This window comes from Lithobates pipiens, unplaced genomic scaffold (genome assembly GCF_037356315.1).
Source record: "Lithobates pipiens isolate NorthernLeopardFrog02 unplaced genomic scaffold, aLitPip1_a1.2 Scaffold_25, whole genome shotgun sequence".
Lineage (NCBI taxonomy): Eukaryota > Metazoa > Chordata > Amphibia > Anura > Ranidae > Lithobates > Lithobates pipiens.
The window spans coordinates 73,174,991-73,191,652 of record NW_027507787.1 but is presented as its reverse complement, the minus strand read 5'-3'; the positions used below and the strand labels follow the sequence as shown (position 1 = coordinate 73,191,652).

The following is a 16,662-nucleotide window of genomic DNA, read 5'->3' as shown; positions in this document are numbered from 1 at the left end:
GAAATTTTCCATACTTTGTCCTGAAACACCAGGACAAGAAATAAGGGAGCAGTTGTCACCAGTTTCGGCACCTCCAGCACTAGGGGTCTATTGTTGCTGAGGAGGTCTACTGTTTCTGGTGGGGGACCTTATATATTTCTGGGGGTCAGTTGTTGCTGGGAGAGATCTACTGTTAAAGCAGGGGTCTATTGTTGTTGGCTGCCATAAAGTCTATTGAAGCTGGCTGTGAGAGATCTGTTGTTGATGCCAAGAGCCCATGATGTATGATAAGATGTTACTTGGGGGGAATTTTGTTGCGGGTGGTCCATTGTTGATGGGGTAATCTATTGATGCTTGGGGGGGGGGGGCACTATTGTTACTAGCTGCAGGGGATCTATTTTACTGCTTTTTGTGGATCAGAAGGTCCTGAATGATGACCTTCTGATCCACTAAATCCCCCAACAATAGTCCCAGAGCTTTCGATGTAACTCGGTAACTTGAAAGTTTGAGAGGGGAACCAAATTAAACTCCAATTTGTAACCATTCTTTATGATATCTAGTATAAACGGACTTGACGTTGAAGTGGTCCACTGTGAGAGGAACTCCCCCAGTCTCCCTCCTACTGGGACGCATGAGTCACTGGGGTTTTGCGGTGACTTGAGAAGGATTAAATAAGATTCCTCCTCTACCATGCCCCTTGTGGCCCTTCCAATGTTTCTTGGGGCGGCCATCCCTGTCTTGTTGGGCCTGCTACCTGGGGCCTCGAAAAAAGCATTTTCCCTCAATTTTGTTCATTTCAGGAAATGCTTTTTTTTCCCATCCTGAGTATGTTCAAGCGCCTCCTGGAGGCGGGCCCAAACAGGTGGTCACTTGAAAAGGGTAACCCACAAAATTTAAGCTTTGAGGCGGCCCGCCCGTCCAGGTTTTTGGCCACACACCCCTTCTAGCTGCATTCTCTAGTGCGGCTGACCTAGCCTCCAACTTTACAGAGGCATCTGCCAGAGTGCCAACTGCCTTGAATAATAACGGTAACAATTTCAAAGGCTGTTGCTTAGACATGCCAGCCGAAATGTGGGACTGTAATTGCATTAGCCAAAATTTCAGATTTATGGCAACGCAAGTAGCTGCAAGGGCTGGTTTCAAACCAATTAACGAGGCATCCCAAGCCCTCTTAAATCCATGGGATCTCTAAGAGACCTCTGGTCATCAAAGGTCAAATCTGTCTTTTTAGAGACCTTGGCTAACGGTGCATCTAGTTTAGGAATTTTATTCCAGGGATGAGAAGCATCTGCTTCAAAAGGGAACCTCCGCTTGAAGCTACCTGAAAAAAACAGCTTCTTTTCTGGCTGCTCCCACTCCAGCAAAATCAACTATCAGAGATTTATGCACGGGGAATACCCTGGTCTTATGTGCACTAGAACCTTGGTACATAAGGTCGTGCTTAGAGAGCTGAACCTACTCCTCATGGATTTCCAAGGTGTCATAGATCGAGTTTAGAAGATCTTCCACATCGTCCAGAGACAATTTAGATCTGGACCCTCTGGAGGAATCATCCTCCCCCTTAGAGTCGGATGCTGAACACGCTTGAGAGGAGGTTACTGACCTAGGTACCCTCTCCCTATCTCCCTCATGACTAGGCTCAGAAAAGGAAGGCATACTCACTGCCCTGGATAGGGATGAAGAGGGACCCTGCGTCCGATCCATCATTCCCTTGAAAGACTGGAATGTGAACGTAATCTCATCTTTAACAGACGTCAGGATCTTGTGACACGCTGCAACTGAATCATCCTTGCCCAGACTGCTGACAAACTCGGGGCAAAGTGGCTTTTCCCAATTGGCACCTAGCTTAGTCCCACATGCAGCACATTTTTCTATGGGTGGCTGTATGTGTCCTATCTTGGGCTTTGACCTAAAAGCCAAAAAAAGACAAACAACCTCTCGTTAGTTTTCAACCCTGACCCCCACCATCGTGTGGAATAAGCCTAGGAGGTGCCCAGCCCATCACCATAGGTTCCCCACTCAGGGAGGGAATTTTTAAGGTCTAAAAGGACTCTGATCCCCCAGTGTAAGCAATGGTCTGCCCTCACCACTCTTACCTGAGAGGTGCTGGAGCCTACAAAACCAGAGTCAACCTGTGTCCATTTACCCTCCATGGTCTCTGGTGTTTGCTCAGTCTTTCTGAGCCTTTTTCAACTCTCTGAACGTCTGTTCCTTCACCGCCGCACCCAGGAGACTGGAACCATGTCTTGCGGCACCCCCTGGGGACGCAGTTCTGCCGGAAGTACGCCCTAGTCACTTCCTCCTGCTGGAACGCAGAAGCCCGGCCCCCTCAAGCCGCGTGCTGTACCCGGAATAAACCGGATATCTTACCAGCGTGGCCGTCTGAACGTCTCCCGCACCGGCGGCCAACAGGATACAGGTGACGCTAGTGGGACATGGGAAGCGGGATCTGCAGCTACATGGGGTTCTGCTCTCCTTAAGTAAATGGCAGCGGTGATCTTGAACGGCCCTCTCTTCCCTGGCAGGACAGAGTGGTGCTTCAGGCAGAGGTCAGTCCACGCCAGGGGCTCTCCCAGGACAGCCTTGAGATATGGAGCTCCCATTAGGTTCCTAATGCGCTCCTTCCCGTCAGGCAGGAAACACAAAACTGAAGAGGGAGGCCTGGAGGACCACCTCTTAAACTAATTGGGTATACAGGTTTCCTGTCCCGGAGGGAGGAGCCCTGTATCTCAGAGGCTGTCCTGGGAGAGGAGAAAAATGGAAGATACAAGATGACTGGGTGGAGGCAGTGGTCTCTCCATTTCATAGATCCTGTAGGTAAGCATTATTAGCTTTTTTTATGCTGAGATTGTAGTTCAACTAAAGGCTATGCAATATAAATGTAGTTGTTCTTTAAAGGAACAAAACATCTTCCCTTTTCTGCTTTTGGTTTTATAACTCAGCCACATATTCCCCCTCTGGTATGGAAGTGGATGGCTGTTCATACCTGCCATTGTGGTAGTGTTCAGGATTGCTCAGGTGGTATTGCTCTTGCCCATTAAGTCGGGGAGGATTCCTCTTCCAAAACAGTTTTTGTTGCCTCAGACTTCGCTCAGATCTATCAAAACGGCTCATATTTTCACCTTCACCTACAATTAATGAACAAAAAATTTAGTGCAATTGCAAAAAACGCATGAAAATGTTAAAATATTTATCAAAATCTTTGTAATACAACTACATTTAATGATTTATCCCTTTCAAGACCCTGCAAGTACAGAACAATATCTCCCGATCTGCCAAAAATGCACCCAGTTCCTAATGTCTTGTGAACCAACATACAGGATTACAGGAATAATACAGAATTTTGTGCAGTAAGCATTCAGTCACACCTTGTAAGTGCTTATGAAAATGCCTTTTTGTGTGCATGTTTTTACACATTTTTGCACATGTATGCAAGCTCCTGTGTGAGAGTAGAGTAGAGGAAGATGGTTACTGCAAAAACACGTGAAACAGCTTGTGTTTACAAGTACTTCCAGTGATGGAGCCAAAAACACGAAACAAGTCCAAAAAAAGCACATGTATTGTACCTTTTTGAGCTTCAAGTGAATGAGTGTAGAGATGTCAACAGCCTGTAATGAAAATAATGGGGTTACTATTGCTGAGCGTTGTCACGCTGAGCCGCAAAAATGCTCATGTGTGAATGGGGCTGAATTATATCAGCCCTGCCCATCTTTTGCCTCCGACTGTTAAAATTTTCACAACAGTCTAATTACAGGCAGTCCCTGAGTTACATACAGTGCCTTGCGAAAGTATTCGGCCCCCTTGAACTTTTCAACCTTTTGCCACATTTCAGGCTTCAAACATAAAGATATAAAATTTTAATTTTTTGTGAAGAATCACCAACAAGTGGGACACAATTGTGAAGTGGAACGAAATCTATTGGATATTTTAAACTTTAAAAACTGAAAAGTGGTGCGTGCAAAATTATTCGGCCCCTTTACTTTCAGTGCAACAAACTCACTCCAGAAGTTCAGCGAGGATCTCTGAATGATCCAACGTTGTCCTAAATGACTGAAGGTGATAAATAGAATCCACCTGTGTGTAATCAAGTCTCTGTATAAATGCACCTGCTCTGTGATAGTCTCAGGGTTCTGTTGAAAGCGCAGAGAGCATCATGAAGACCAAGGAACACACCAGGCAGGTCCGTAATACTGTTGTGGAGAAGTTTAAAGCCGGATTTGGATACAAGATTTCCCAAGCTTTAAACATCCCAAGGAGCATTGTACAAGCGATCATTTTGAAATGGAAGGAGTATCAGACCACTGCAAATCTACCAAGACCTGGCCGTCCCTCTAAACTTTCAGCTCAGACAAGGAGAAGACTGATCAGAGATGCAGCCAAGATGCGCCCATGATCACTCTGGATGAACTGCAGAGAACTACAGCTGAGGTGGGAGAGTCTGTCCATAGGACAACAATCAGACGTACACTGCACAAATCTGGCCTTCATGGAAGAGTGGCAAGAAGAAAGCCATTTCTCAAAGATATCCATAAAAAGTCTCGTCTAAAGTTTGCCACAAGCCACCTGGGAGACACACCAAACATGTGGAAGAAGGTGCTCTGCTCAGATGAAACCAAAATCAAAAACTTTTTTCCCACAATGCAAAACGATATGTTTGGCGTAAAAGCAACACAGCTCATCACCCTCAACACACCATCCCCACTGTCAAACGTGGTGGTGGCAGCATCATGGTTTGGGCCTGCTTTTCTTCAGCAGGGACAGGGAAGATGGTAAAAATTGAGGGGAAGATGGATGCAGCCAAATACATGACCATTCTGGATGAAAACCTGTTGGAGTCTGCAAAAGACCTGAAACTGGGACGGAGATTTATCTTCCAACAAGACAATGATCCCAAACATACAGCAAAATCTACAAAGGAATGGTTCACAAATAAACCTATCCAGATGTTAGAATAGCCAAGTCAAAGTCCAGACCTGAATCACAAACGCTCTACATCCAACCTCACTGAGCTCAAGCTGTTTTGCAAGGAAGAATGGGCAAGAATTTCAGTCTCTCGATGTGCAAAACTGATAGAGACATACCCCAAGTTACTTGCAGCTGTAATCGCAGCAAAAGGTGGCTCTACAAAGTATTAACGCAAGGGGGCCGAATAATTTTGCACGCCCCACTTTTCATTTTTTTATTAGTTAAAAAAGTTTCAAAAATCCAATAGATTTCGTTCCACTTCACAATTGTGTCCCACTAGTTGGTGATTCTTCACAAAAAATTAAAATTTTATATCTTTATGAAGCCTGAAATGTGGCAAAAGGTTGAAAAGTTCAAGGGGGCAGAATACTTTCGCAAGGCACTGCACATCTGACTTGCATACAACTCGTACTTACAAATGGAGAGAGGCAACATAGAAAGGGAAAGGGAAATGCACCCCTATAAGAGTAATAATAGCTAAAGGGTGTCTCTCCATTGAAGCTTTATCACTCATCCTTGTTTGCAACCCAACAACCCAAAATTTTCAAAATCTAATTGTCACAGGTATAGAAAGTGAGGTGAAATCTTAAAGCGGGAGTCCATCGTTTTTTTTTTTTTTTTTTAAAGCCAGCAGCTACAAATACTGCAGCTGCTGACGTTTAAAATAATGACACTTACCCGCCCAGCGCGCCCGCGATGTCGGCACCCGAAGCCGATCTCTTGATCGTCTCTCGGGTGCTGCCGCTGCCATCTTGGGTATGAGAATCAGGAAGTGGAGCGTTTCGGCTTCATTTCCCGGTTCCCTACTGCGCATGCGCGAGTCGCGCTGCGCAATAAGGATGGTCCCCGCTGTCTCTGGGATCTGTGTGTTTCCCAGCAGGCAGCGGGGGACCTTCGGAAAGGGGCGTAGATTCTGCGGAAAGGGGCGTACCTTCTGCAGAATCTACGCCGGAAGTGGATGCAGATACCTGTACTGTACAGGTACCTGCACCCCCTCCCCCCTGAAAGGTGCCAATTGTGGCACCGGAGGGGGGGAGGGTTCCAATGAGCGGAAGGTCCACTTTAGGGTGGACCTACGCTTTAAGAACAGGGGCACAGACAGCAATACAAATGTTACAGAGGAGTTAATCCTTCCCCATGCTATCCAAAATGTTAAAACATTTTTTTGGCTGGAGTTGCAATTTGCCACCTTTCGGGGGGGGAAGCAGGTACCTGTGTTTGACAGGTACCCTGTTCCCACCACGGCGAGGTATGTCAGAAGCCCCCTCCTCCTTCTCCTTCCATCGGGCTAGTAAGAGAGCACAGCATTCTTCTTGCATGTGCAGTAAAGACCTGGTTGCGTACCATGTTCCCTGGCGGCGGGAGCACCCGACATCCGATGGAAACATCGACTGGGGTGCCGACATCGCTGGATTATAGAACAGACAAGTGTCCTAATACTACAAGTCAGCAGCTACAGTATGTGTAGCTGTTGACTTTTAAAAATTTTTTGGGGGGGTGGGGGGGCGGAACGGGACGGGACACTGCTTTAAGAGGAAACCTACAGAAGCCATCTTGTTTGTAACCTGGGGGCTGCCTGTATTCTTGAACTAAAGGGGCTAATTACAGAAAGTGGGCATAGGACAACACTGAATCTATGACAATTTTTTTTTTTTTTTTTTTTTGCACTTATCAAATGGATATAACAAAATGCTTTTAATGATATATATTTATTTGTCCGAAAGGAAGTTGTGAGAGTTTACATACACTAGGTGCAAAACGACAAGTCCAGAATTTTGTTCTCTGATGCCATCTCTTGAAATCAAAGCCAACCACCAAGCTAAAAACAGCAAAATATATATTCCTTTTTCACATCATCTACATATGAACAGCAGTAAAATGCACACTATACAGAACACGAAATCTGCGACACAAAGATGCAATGTTCTTTTCCCAGAAAGAATGCAGCAAGCAAGAATTCTCAGAGAAAAGTCTGCTGTTTCATGGCCGTTCATCTAACACAAAAGTGAAAAACCTCCCATTTCACTAATAAGGATTTAGCAGAGTGTTCAAAACAACATAAAAACAAGTCCTAAAAAGTTTAACTTGTCTAAGAAGCCAATATAAAGCAAGCTGAAAACTCTCAGGCCAAGAAAGTACATATCGTACTGTAGAAACCAACATACCAGAGACAGCAGAGATGAAGGAAGACGACCATGATAAGTGCGTTTACACATAACTTTTCCATCTAGACGCCATCAGCTACTTACCCAAACAGCAGAGTTACACAAGGGAAACATTGTGTCATTCTTCTCAGTCCTGCATACTGCATACAAGACATTTAACAAACAGGCCTTCCTTCCTACTGTATTCCCACCCTCCGTGCGGCTGGGAATGGGGCCCAGTTTTGTCCTGTGACTTGAAAACTCTGCCTTAACTAACCACTTGCATAGCTAGCACACTAGAGCGGAGGCTTTAAATAGCAGCACCTCTCACACTCAGGAAAACTTGATGCGGGAAGGATTCTGCCACACAGCACAGACTTTACCGACTGGATTCCTAGACTTCCTCGCTAGACGTCGAGAATGTAAGCAAAACATCTGATTTTATTTTAATAAGAACTGCTGCTGCAATCAACCATGGGAGGTTAACAAGCACCGCATTCCTGTAGGAAAAGGATTGGTGAGATTAAGGGGTTAAAGACGCGAAGCAGGATTCTTCATGTAAAATCACGCTTGGTCTGCATGACAAAAAACTAAAACATTCATTAATTAGCTTGTCTGCTACTTACAAAGGCTTAACACATCATCTGAAAAATATTCTAGGAGGAAACAGTATAACAATTCTAATGGGCATAATTGTGATGTCGTTTTTTTCAGTGTAAACTGGTTCAGCTAACCAGTTACAGAAGTAACAGAAGGTGGTACACGGGACCTGCAAATCGCCAGCCCTAATGCCTGCTACACACGAACGATCTTCCATTTTTTTTTTGTTGTTGAATGCTAATCTCATATCAAAGATGAAGTTTACTCAAAGTTATGATAATTTCTCGTAAGACAGAATAAATATTCGGAAGTGATGTAATGTGTTGTAGAGATTATTTGTATTGAATTTTCAAACGATAAACTGTACTGGTTGATTGAAAATTGTACAATCTGGTATCACACAAAAAAAAAATTTCCATGCTCGTCTGATCAGATATCGGGTTGAATTGTCGTGATCTGCTCTAGAAAGCTGTGTATCAACGATCAGATTATCACTTTGAAAGCAGTAGATTTCATATGATTCTCTGATTATGTGTACGGCCTTAAAGCATTTGTTACCCCAACACTACATATTCCTGATATACATGCCAACCATACAGATTTTCCCGGGCATCGGGATTTTTTTGGCAGTGTCATCAGCCGCTTCAGCTTCTGGCTATGAAAACAAGGCCACAAGATCTCCTTCCAGCTAACAGGTCTCTAACCCTTATGTTCAGTGGAAAAAGGAGGGGCCTCGGACCTGGGTAGCCAACCGGCATCTGTGTACAAGCGAATTGTCTACTTGTACACTGAAGAGAGAAACCAATTAGCTGTCCGGGTCAGAGGCTCCTCCGCTCTCCACTGAACATAAGGGGAAGAGACCTGCTAGCCGGAAGGAGATCTTGTGGTCGTGTTTTCATAGCCAGAAGCTGCGGCCAGTGACAGTTGCCTAATGAACACTGGGAGATCCCGCGGGCACCACAGAACTGCTGTCCGCCCCTCGCCACCTCCCCCCAATTCTTAGCTGACAGCCAGAAGTGCGTGCAGGGGGAGATTCTGCAGGCACCAGTGACCGCAGTTGCAGGTGAGTTACCATGGGCTCATCTGCTGGACATTCTGTGCGTTTTGGGGGGGTGGGGGGGGGCAGGGACTGGGTTGGCAAGTGACAATCCGCATCTGGTGGCAGGCGACATGGCAAGTGACAATCCACCTCTGGTGGCAGGCGACGTGGCAAGTGAAAATCCACATCTGGTGGCAGGCGACGTGGCAAGTGACAATCCACATCTGGTGGCAGGAGACGTGGCAAGTGACAATCCACATCTGGTGGCAGGCGACGTGGCAAGTGACAATCCACATCTGGTGGCAGGCGACGTGGCAAGTGACAATCCACATCTGGTGGCAGGTGACGTGGCAAGTGACAAGCTGCATCTGCTGACAAGTGACAGGCTGCATCTAGTGGCAGGCGACGTGGCAAGTGACATGCGGCATCTGCTGGCAAGTGACAGGCAACAGTGGCAAGTGACACGCCCAGGGTTCTCACTGATTGTGAATTGTGATTTGAACCATTTAATTTTATATTACAATGTAATACCAAAAATAATGCGCTTCAATCATCCTGACACCATAACAACCATGGTGACAGGATGATTGCAGCGTCAACACCAGGTGTTTGAGTATCTTTATCTGCTGATTGTTGAACTTTCTGGAATACACATAGTACTACTGTGGTGTAGGATCTGGGCCTGCTATCCCTCCATCCTTCTTTATTTCCTTCCCCCCTGTCTTTATTTCTCTCGCCCTCTCTTTTTCTCCCTCCATCTCAGACTCTAACCACACCCCCTTTAAGCCAAGCTTAAAGCATGCCCATATTTTGCAGCGGTGCGCTTGGTGCGCCACATTCCTCCCCCCCCCCCCGCTATGCCACCCACTAATTATAATAAAACTCTGTCTACAGACAAAAAAGTGTCCCTATAAATTTTTGGTCAATGGTTTCCCGACAGTTCCTCTGCTTTCCTATTAAAAACCGACCACACTAAGCAGGAGAGCACACCGTGGTCAGTTCTCTAGCTATGCTGGGAATTCAGCCTGCTCTCCTCCAATGATCAGACTTGACCTGACACCCAACCCCGCCCCCGCACAGCCCGTCACTGGGAAGCTGTGTGTTGCTGCTTCTCCTCCCCCATAGCTCTTATGCAGCATCTGAAAACAGAGGGAATGCGATTATAAAAAAATAAATATTTAATTGTTTTTCAGGCAATTGTATGTTTTATCTTCATTTTTAATAAAAAGCAGTATCACGGTATTGGTCCCTCCTGTTTTCTCATCTCCTATGGTTTACTGTGGTGGAGAGGAGAGTACAGTCTAGAAGTTCCCCGATTCAACACCAGGCTGCAAGATTGTCCAACAAGCAATTTCAGACCTTCTTTTTAGTTAAAGAGGTCATGACTGTCTGGTGAGCAGGTCTTTTTATTTGAGCACAATGGGTGTGATTTTGATGTCTTTAAAGTGGTGCAAGATTTCTACACAAATTGGTTGAACATATCACAATTTATTTGGACACTTTATTGACAGAATTTCATACAGGAAAAAAAAAAACCCTATGAAATGTTTCAACACTTATTCTACATTCAACACCCTATTCTACATGTCATCCATTTGTCACTGTATCCAGAAAATAGGAACATCTGAATACAAAGCATAATGAACCCTGGCTTCTGTAGCAGGAAAGATAGCTAGGAGGAATCATCTTGCAATAATAATAACTGGGGTTGATTTAGTAAAACTGGAGAGTACAAAATTTGGTGAAGCTGTGCATAGAAAGCAATCAGCTTCTAACTTCAGCTTGCGTAATAAAGCTTTGACAACAAAAAAAACCAACGCTGATTGGTTACCATGCACAGCTGCACCAGATTTGCACTCTCCAGTCTTAGTAAATCAACCCCAAATGTGCGATTCTAGTACTAGAGTACGTAGAGACAGTAGTGGGGATAAGAGAGCGCACACACAGAAGAGTAGGGTAGGTAAAGAACAGACACACTGGATATTCAGCATCCTGAAAACGCACAGATACAGTAGTATGGGTAGCAAAGAACCCCCCATATAATGGATGTGAATGATCTTAGACTACACAGAGATGGGAAATGGGAACAGAGCATGCGTGCGCACCCGCGCACACACACGCGGTTTCTCAATCTTTTTTTCAATCAAGCCACTCCTTAAAACTATACACCATCTTGAGGCACGCAATTTGAAAACGTAAAAAAAAAAAACGAAACAAATATTTTTACATACTCTAGTAGCATCCATAGACTTTAGAGGGGAATCATTTTTACAAAGCAATATACGTTTGCAAACTGGTACAGATTTGTATGCTAGCATTTCTCTTCTCCCTCAGTTTCTCCATCATTCAGATAACATAACCCCAGTACTGAGGGAGAGGTGCAGGGAAGAGGCAAACAAGACGTTTTCAGGACAGCAACTGGCCCACATGGCGCCAAAGGTTATAATGCTGCACAAAAAAACACATGTGGGCTTGTGTATCAAAAAAGAAGACATGCATGAGCCACTCATCAGCTTGCTGACAATTTTTGGGCAATTTTTAGGCATTTGGATTCTGAAAGAATCAGAAGGCACCCTGATTGAAAAAAGTTGGTCTGGAGTACATAGAAACAGGTAATCACAGAGCGCACGCACGCACGCACACACACACACACACACACACACACACACACACACACACACACACACACACACACACACACACACACACACACACACACAAACAATTGGCGCTTATGGCCCTGGAGTACAGAGACACAATAGATGAGTATCAAACAACACACGCACAGTGGGTGTTTATGGTCCTGGAGTGGACAGATAGTGTAGGTATCAATTGATCTTCAGAATGCTTAAACAGCAGCAACATCTGATGGGATCCAGCCACTGTTTTGCCAACAATTATGCATTTGACTCCTTCAAATATTCAATAGAAGGATGTTGGGGGGATAGTAGGGCCAGCCACAGAGAAAATTATGTCCAATTCATCAAAATCCAGACAAAATTTGAACAGTGTATTAAGTCTTTTCAATGTCCCAAAAACAAACATCCAACAGGCATCAGATAAACTGCCTAGTTATAGTGACAGCAAAATACTAACCAGGGTCACATGGCGGGTCTTCTGGTATTTCCACATCCAGCATTAGGTCATCCTCTTCCAGGTCACAGGTCTCTATATTATTGAGGATGTCCTGTAAATAAATAAAATGTATCAGTGTCAAACTTGAAATAACTGTAGGCACCAAGAGGTTAATTATGACAATACACAGCTTCAGAAACTTGAACCAACTCTCCCACACCCGGCTTGTCTAAATCAGTTAGGCCCCTTTCACACGGGGCGGATCTGCAGGACGCATTCCACCAGCTCAGCGGGGGAGCGCTCCATTGATCTCCACTGAGCTGGCGGATGAGGTCAGTCTCTGATCACTGTGCAGGGACGGACCTGTCAGAGCCCTGTTGTCCTCTATGACAGATCAGATGAAAACAAATCCACCTGTCAATTTTCATCCGATCCCATCTGCTCGAAGGGTGGCGAACTTGTCGACATCCATCTGTTTTCAGTGGATCATGTCGCATCGGATGGCAGGTGGGTGTCAACAGACACATCCGCCTGCCCATATAAGTCAATGGGTGGCCCGCTCAGATCCGTCTGAAAAACTGACAGGCGGATCCAAGCGGGCTGATCGTGTGAAAGGGGCTTGATACATGTGGGTGGGGGAGCAGGCCACAGCTCTGTATAATTGAGCACCTTGAGTTTTAGGCCCCATTCACACTTGCGAATGGGCCGTTTACATGATGGAGGTCCAGCAGGGGTTGCCGGTGATTAGCTGCAGGCAGAAGCCTAATTATAAGCAATAGGAGGCTGACAGATCCAGCAGCTAATTACAGCCGCTCGCATGCAATTGTTCATGTAGCGACTGCCTGCAATAATCAGCCCTAGACACAGACTCGATTGGCTCCCACATATAAATCGCAAATGTGAATGGGGCATCACGGCTCCAATTGTGGAGTCTATAGGTACCAGCTCCCCTCTTTGAACAGAAGGGGCAAACAGTCTCCTGTTGAAATCTAAGCAGCTCAAAGAGTACTAAAGATATGTAAAATGTCAAACGGAGTATAGTAAAGACCAATGCAGACTAAACAGAATAAAGTAACACATTTCTCCCATTTGCAGTAGGCAAAATTACTGATCAATTTGTTTTCACTACAGTGGAAATATTACACGTTACAAATGAAAAGCCAGATGAGATTGGGCACTAATAAAATAAATGTTTCTCGCAGGCATTTTACACACACTTATGTAACCATTTCAGTAGCTGTTTGTACAGCTCATCAGAATGTATTTGAACTGAATCACTCTAAAGTAGACACACTGCAGCAAATCATTAAGGACTTCATCTAACTAGCCGGTTTTGCAATTGGTTCTGACTTTGTACAATAGTCTCTTTTATGCACCCAAAGGTTCTATATAATGGAACAAGACAGGCAATTGTCTTTTTACTTCCCGGCAAGAAATACAACTGCGGAGAAAGAGAAATTGGAAGGTACATTTTGTCACCGTTCACATTTCACATTCAAGCTCTTGGAAATCAGTAAAACCTGCACAAAGATCCCGGCACAGATTTACAGAATACCAGCTGGTTTTACAACATAAAATGTTTTTCTCCTTGAACTTTTAGATTAAGCTGTGAAAGGGACAGGACCTCCAACAGTTCATTATTGTCATCTGTGACCCCATTGGGTCAGATCTATCCTCATTTCCTTTGTGCTCACTGAGAATATCAGGAGAAAGTCTCCAAAGAGGGCACAAACCAAAATAAAACCACCATTTATTAGTAGCGTAGGGAAGGTTTAGAGCCTCTAAAGCTGGCCATACACTGATCAAAATTCATCTGGTTCAGCACGTATCAAACAAATTTCAGAGTGCGTCTATCCACGCTCAACAAAAGTCAGTTGTTTAACCACTTGCTTACTGGGCACTTAAACCCCCCTCCTGCCCAGACCAATTTTCAGCTTTCAGCGCTGATGCACTTTGAATGACAATTGCGAGGTCATACAACACTGTACCCAAATTAAATTTTTATAATTTTTTTCCCACAAATAGAGCTTTCTTTTGGTGGTATTTAATTACAGCTGGGAGTTTTATTTTTTGCTAAACAAAAAAAAAGATGCAAAAAAAAAAAAAAATCATGTTTAATAGTTTGTTATAACATTTTGCAAACAGGTCATTTTTCTCCTTCATTGAAGTGCGCGGATGAGGCGCACTGATAGGCTGCACTGGTGGGCACTGATAGGCATAGATAAGGTGGCACCGATAGGCACAGATAAGGCAGTACTGATGGGCACAGATAAGGCGGCACTGATGGGCAAAGATGGGCACAGATAAGATGGCACGGATGGGTGGCACTAAGGGGCACTAATAGGTACCACTGATAGATGGAACTGATGGGCACTGATAGGTGGCACTGATGGGCACTGGTAGATGACACTGATGGGCACGGATATGTGGCACTGGGGTGCAGCACCGTTGTTGAGGCAGATTGTGGGTGGCACTGTAGGCACTGATGTGTGGCACTGTGGGCACTGCTGGGTGGCACTTACGGGGGGCACTTATTTATTCCTGAGGGGCGCAGGTGGGCACTAGTAAGCTGGCCGTGATCGGGACTGATGTCCCGATCATGGCCGCCGGTAAACGGCTCTTTTTTTTTCTCCTCACGCTGTCAGCGCGAGGAGGAATAGCAGCCGATTACCGGCTCCGTTGTATCACATGATCAGCTGTCATTGGCTGACAGCTGATCACGTGGTAAGGGGTCGGGATCGACCCCTTGCTCGGATCCGTGATCAGGCGAGTCTCATAGACTCGCCGATCACAGAGCGCGCCACGCGCGCGCCCCTCGTGCACGGAACGACGTCAATAGACGTCGTCCCGGCAAAGGAGGTCCGCGCTGTAGCAGTCATTTGGCTATAGCGCGGGTCTCAAGTGGTTAAAGAGGAAGAAAATTTCCATCACTAAATTGTATATTCTATTATAAGGCTTACCTAAAAGGTAGTGTAAATATCTTCTAAACACGCACCATTTAGGAGATATTTACTGTACATGCCACCACAGACATCACTGGCAAATACGCTCTGAAGGGACGGCCTGCAGAGCCCAGACCTACGGCGCACACCCGCGGAAGTGACATTATCATAGCTCTGGCCAGTCACAGAGCCAGAGTCCGCAAACCCGTAAGCAAGACAGGCGAAGGTGGAAGTGGCCTCCAGCAATGGCACTGCATCGCTGGAAGGCTTCTTTTTAGGTAAGTTTCACATAATGTGCTAGTGTGCAATGGGTACTCCTGTCACAATACAATGTTTGAGTAGGGCGTGAAAATACATAATCAACCATGTATTGCCAGCATTCTATGCATTAAGGTGAAAAACCTTTTGTGGTGCAGCTGCCCCCAGAGCCCCCTTTTTCTTACCTGAACCCAATCGTTCCAGCAAAGAGAACGAGCACAGCAGCTAAAGCTCCTGTCTAGGGTCCTCATTGGATAGTGATAAATTGATAGCAGCAAGAGCGATTGGCTCCTGCTGCCGTCAATTAAATTCAGTGACACAAGAGCCTGGGGCAAGGCCAAGTCCTGCTGTCTGTGTCAATGGATGCACGAGTGCCCAAATGGAAAGCAGCTCTCCGTGGAGGCACTCGAAGGAGGAGGAGCCAGGAGCGCTGCCGGTGGACCCCAGAAAAGGAGAATTGGGGCCGATCTGTCCAAAACCCTTGTACAAAGCAGGTAAGTATAACATGTTTGTTATTTTAAGAAAAGAAAAAACAAACCTTTACAATCACTTTAAGTTCTCTGCCCTCTTACTATGGCCATACACCCATTTTTTTTTTTTCACAGCCTGCGACCTGGACGGATGGACACTTCTGCTGCAGCCATTGCATTCTAACAGAATGCACTACCAGCTATCAAAATAACTGAACAGTGCCCGTATCTGACTGGATGAAGATGTTCAGCTAACAATTTTTTGCAGGATGTTGGGCGGAGGTGCCAACTGGGCAACCCAAGCAGAAAATTCCCTCCATGTATGGCCTATTTAAAGCAATTGTAAAGGTAAAAAAAAAAAAAATAACAAACATGTTACACTTACCTGCTCTGTGCAGTGGTTTTGCACAGAGCAGCCCAGATCCTCCTCTTCTCAAGTCCTCTGATGGCACTCCTGGCTCCTCCCCACTGTCATTTCCTGTGACTTCAACTTCAACTAGCATCCCAGTTGAAGTCACAGGAAGTGCCGTAACGCGTAGGATACAGAGACCGGAAGTGACGCCTACACCCGAGCAGTTTGCTGTTAAATGTGACTCACCTGGTTGTTTTGCGAGTAGATTTTAATTGATTGAATAAATTCGCTAAAGTTTAATTTTACTACACTATGGTCGTCCTTATATCTATTCCTTGGAGCAATTTTATGGATGGTGATAACAATAGGAATATCTGAAGTCCCCCTCCTGATTCCCTGTGTGTCTCTGAAAAGGCTATAGATACGCTGTATACCTTACAGCAGTGAGGTAATTACCTGGTGTGCCTAACAAACATGGTGAATCACTGAGTGGAGAAAGAATCTTTTTTTCTGCACGTTGCAAGCACTAAGTCACTTTGCATTTGAACCTTCACTACAATATTCACCTAGCTGGACTATTGTGTGTGTTTTGCTGTTTTTTTTTTCTATTTTGTTCGTTATATGCACTTAGCACTTTACGTGTTTGATCACTTCTATATTTTATCATGGACGATATTTTGTTAATTGTTTTTGCATATATACATCGGTTATGTGTTTTTTATATACACTTGAGTAATCTTATATATACACTTGAGCAATTTAGTGGGGGTTAGCCCTTTTGATAGTGGATTAAATCACGGTAAATATGTGTTGTTTGACATTTCAATCTTAAGTGGAT

General features: G+C 45.0%; 1 protein-coding gene and 2 long non-coding RNA genes across 5 annotated transcripts in view; 2 read left to right on the top strand and 1 right to left on the bottom strand.

Annotated features, from left to right (window-relative positions):
- The window catches only part of LOC143930339 (uncharacterized), an 892,155-nt gene that overhangs the window by 397,469 nt on the left and 478,024 nt on the right, over positions 1-16,662 (top strand). The window lies entirely within an intron of this gene.
- Positions 1-16,662, bottom strand: part of CCSER2 (coiled-coil serine rich protein 2) — a 182,706-nt gene that overhangs the window by 64,607 nt on the left and 101,437 nt on the right. For all 3 annotated transcript variants that reach the window (XM_077454593.1, XM_077454594.1, XM_077454592.1), the window contains exons 5-6: positions 11,824-11,914; positions 2,966-3,107 (exon numbers count right to left, since the gene is read on the bottom strand). In XM_077454593.1, the coding sequence (XP_077310719.1) occupies positions 2,966-3,107; positions 11,824-11,914 (233 nt within the window). The remainder of the gene's footprint in view (positions 1-2,965; positions 3,108-11,823; positions 11,915-16,662) is intronic.
- LOC143930337 (uncharacterized) lies at positions 7,053-8,007 on the top strand. The gene is made up of 2 exons (XR_013262755.1): positions 7,053-7,510; positions 7,803-8,007. It is a non-coding gene; the product is annotated as an uncharacterized LOC143930337 (long non-coding RNA).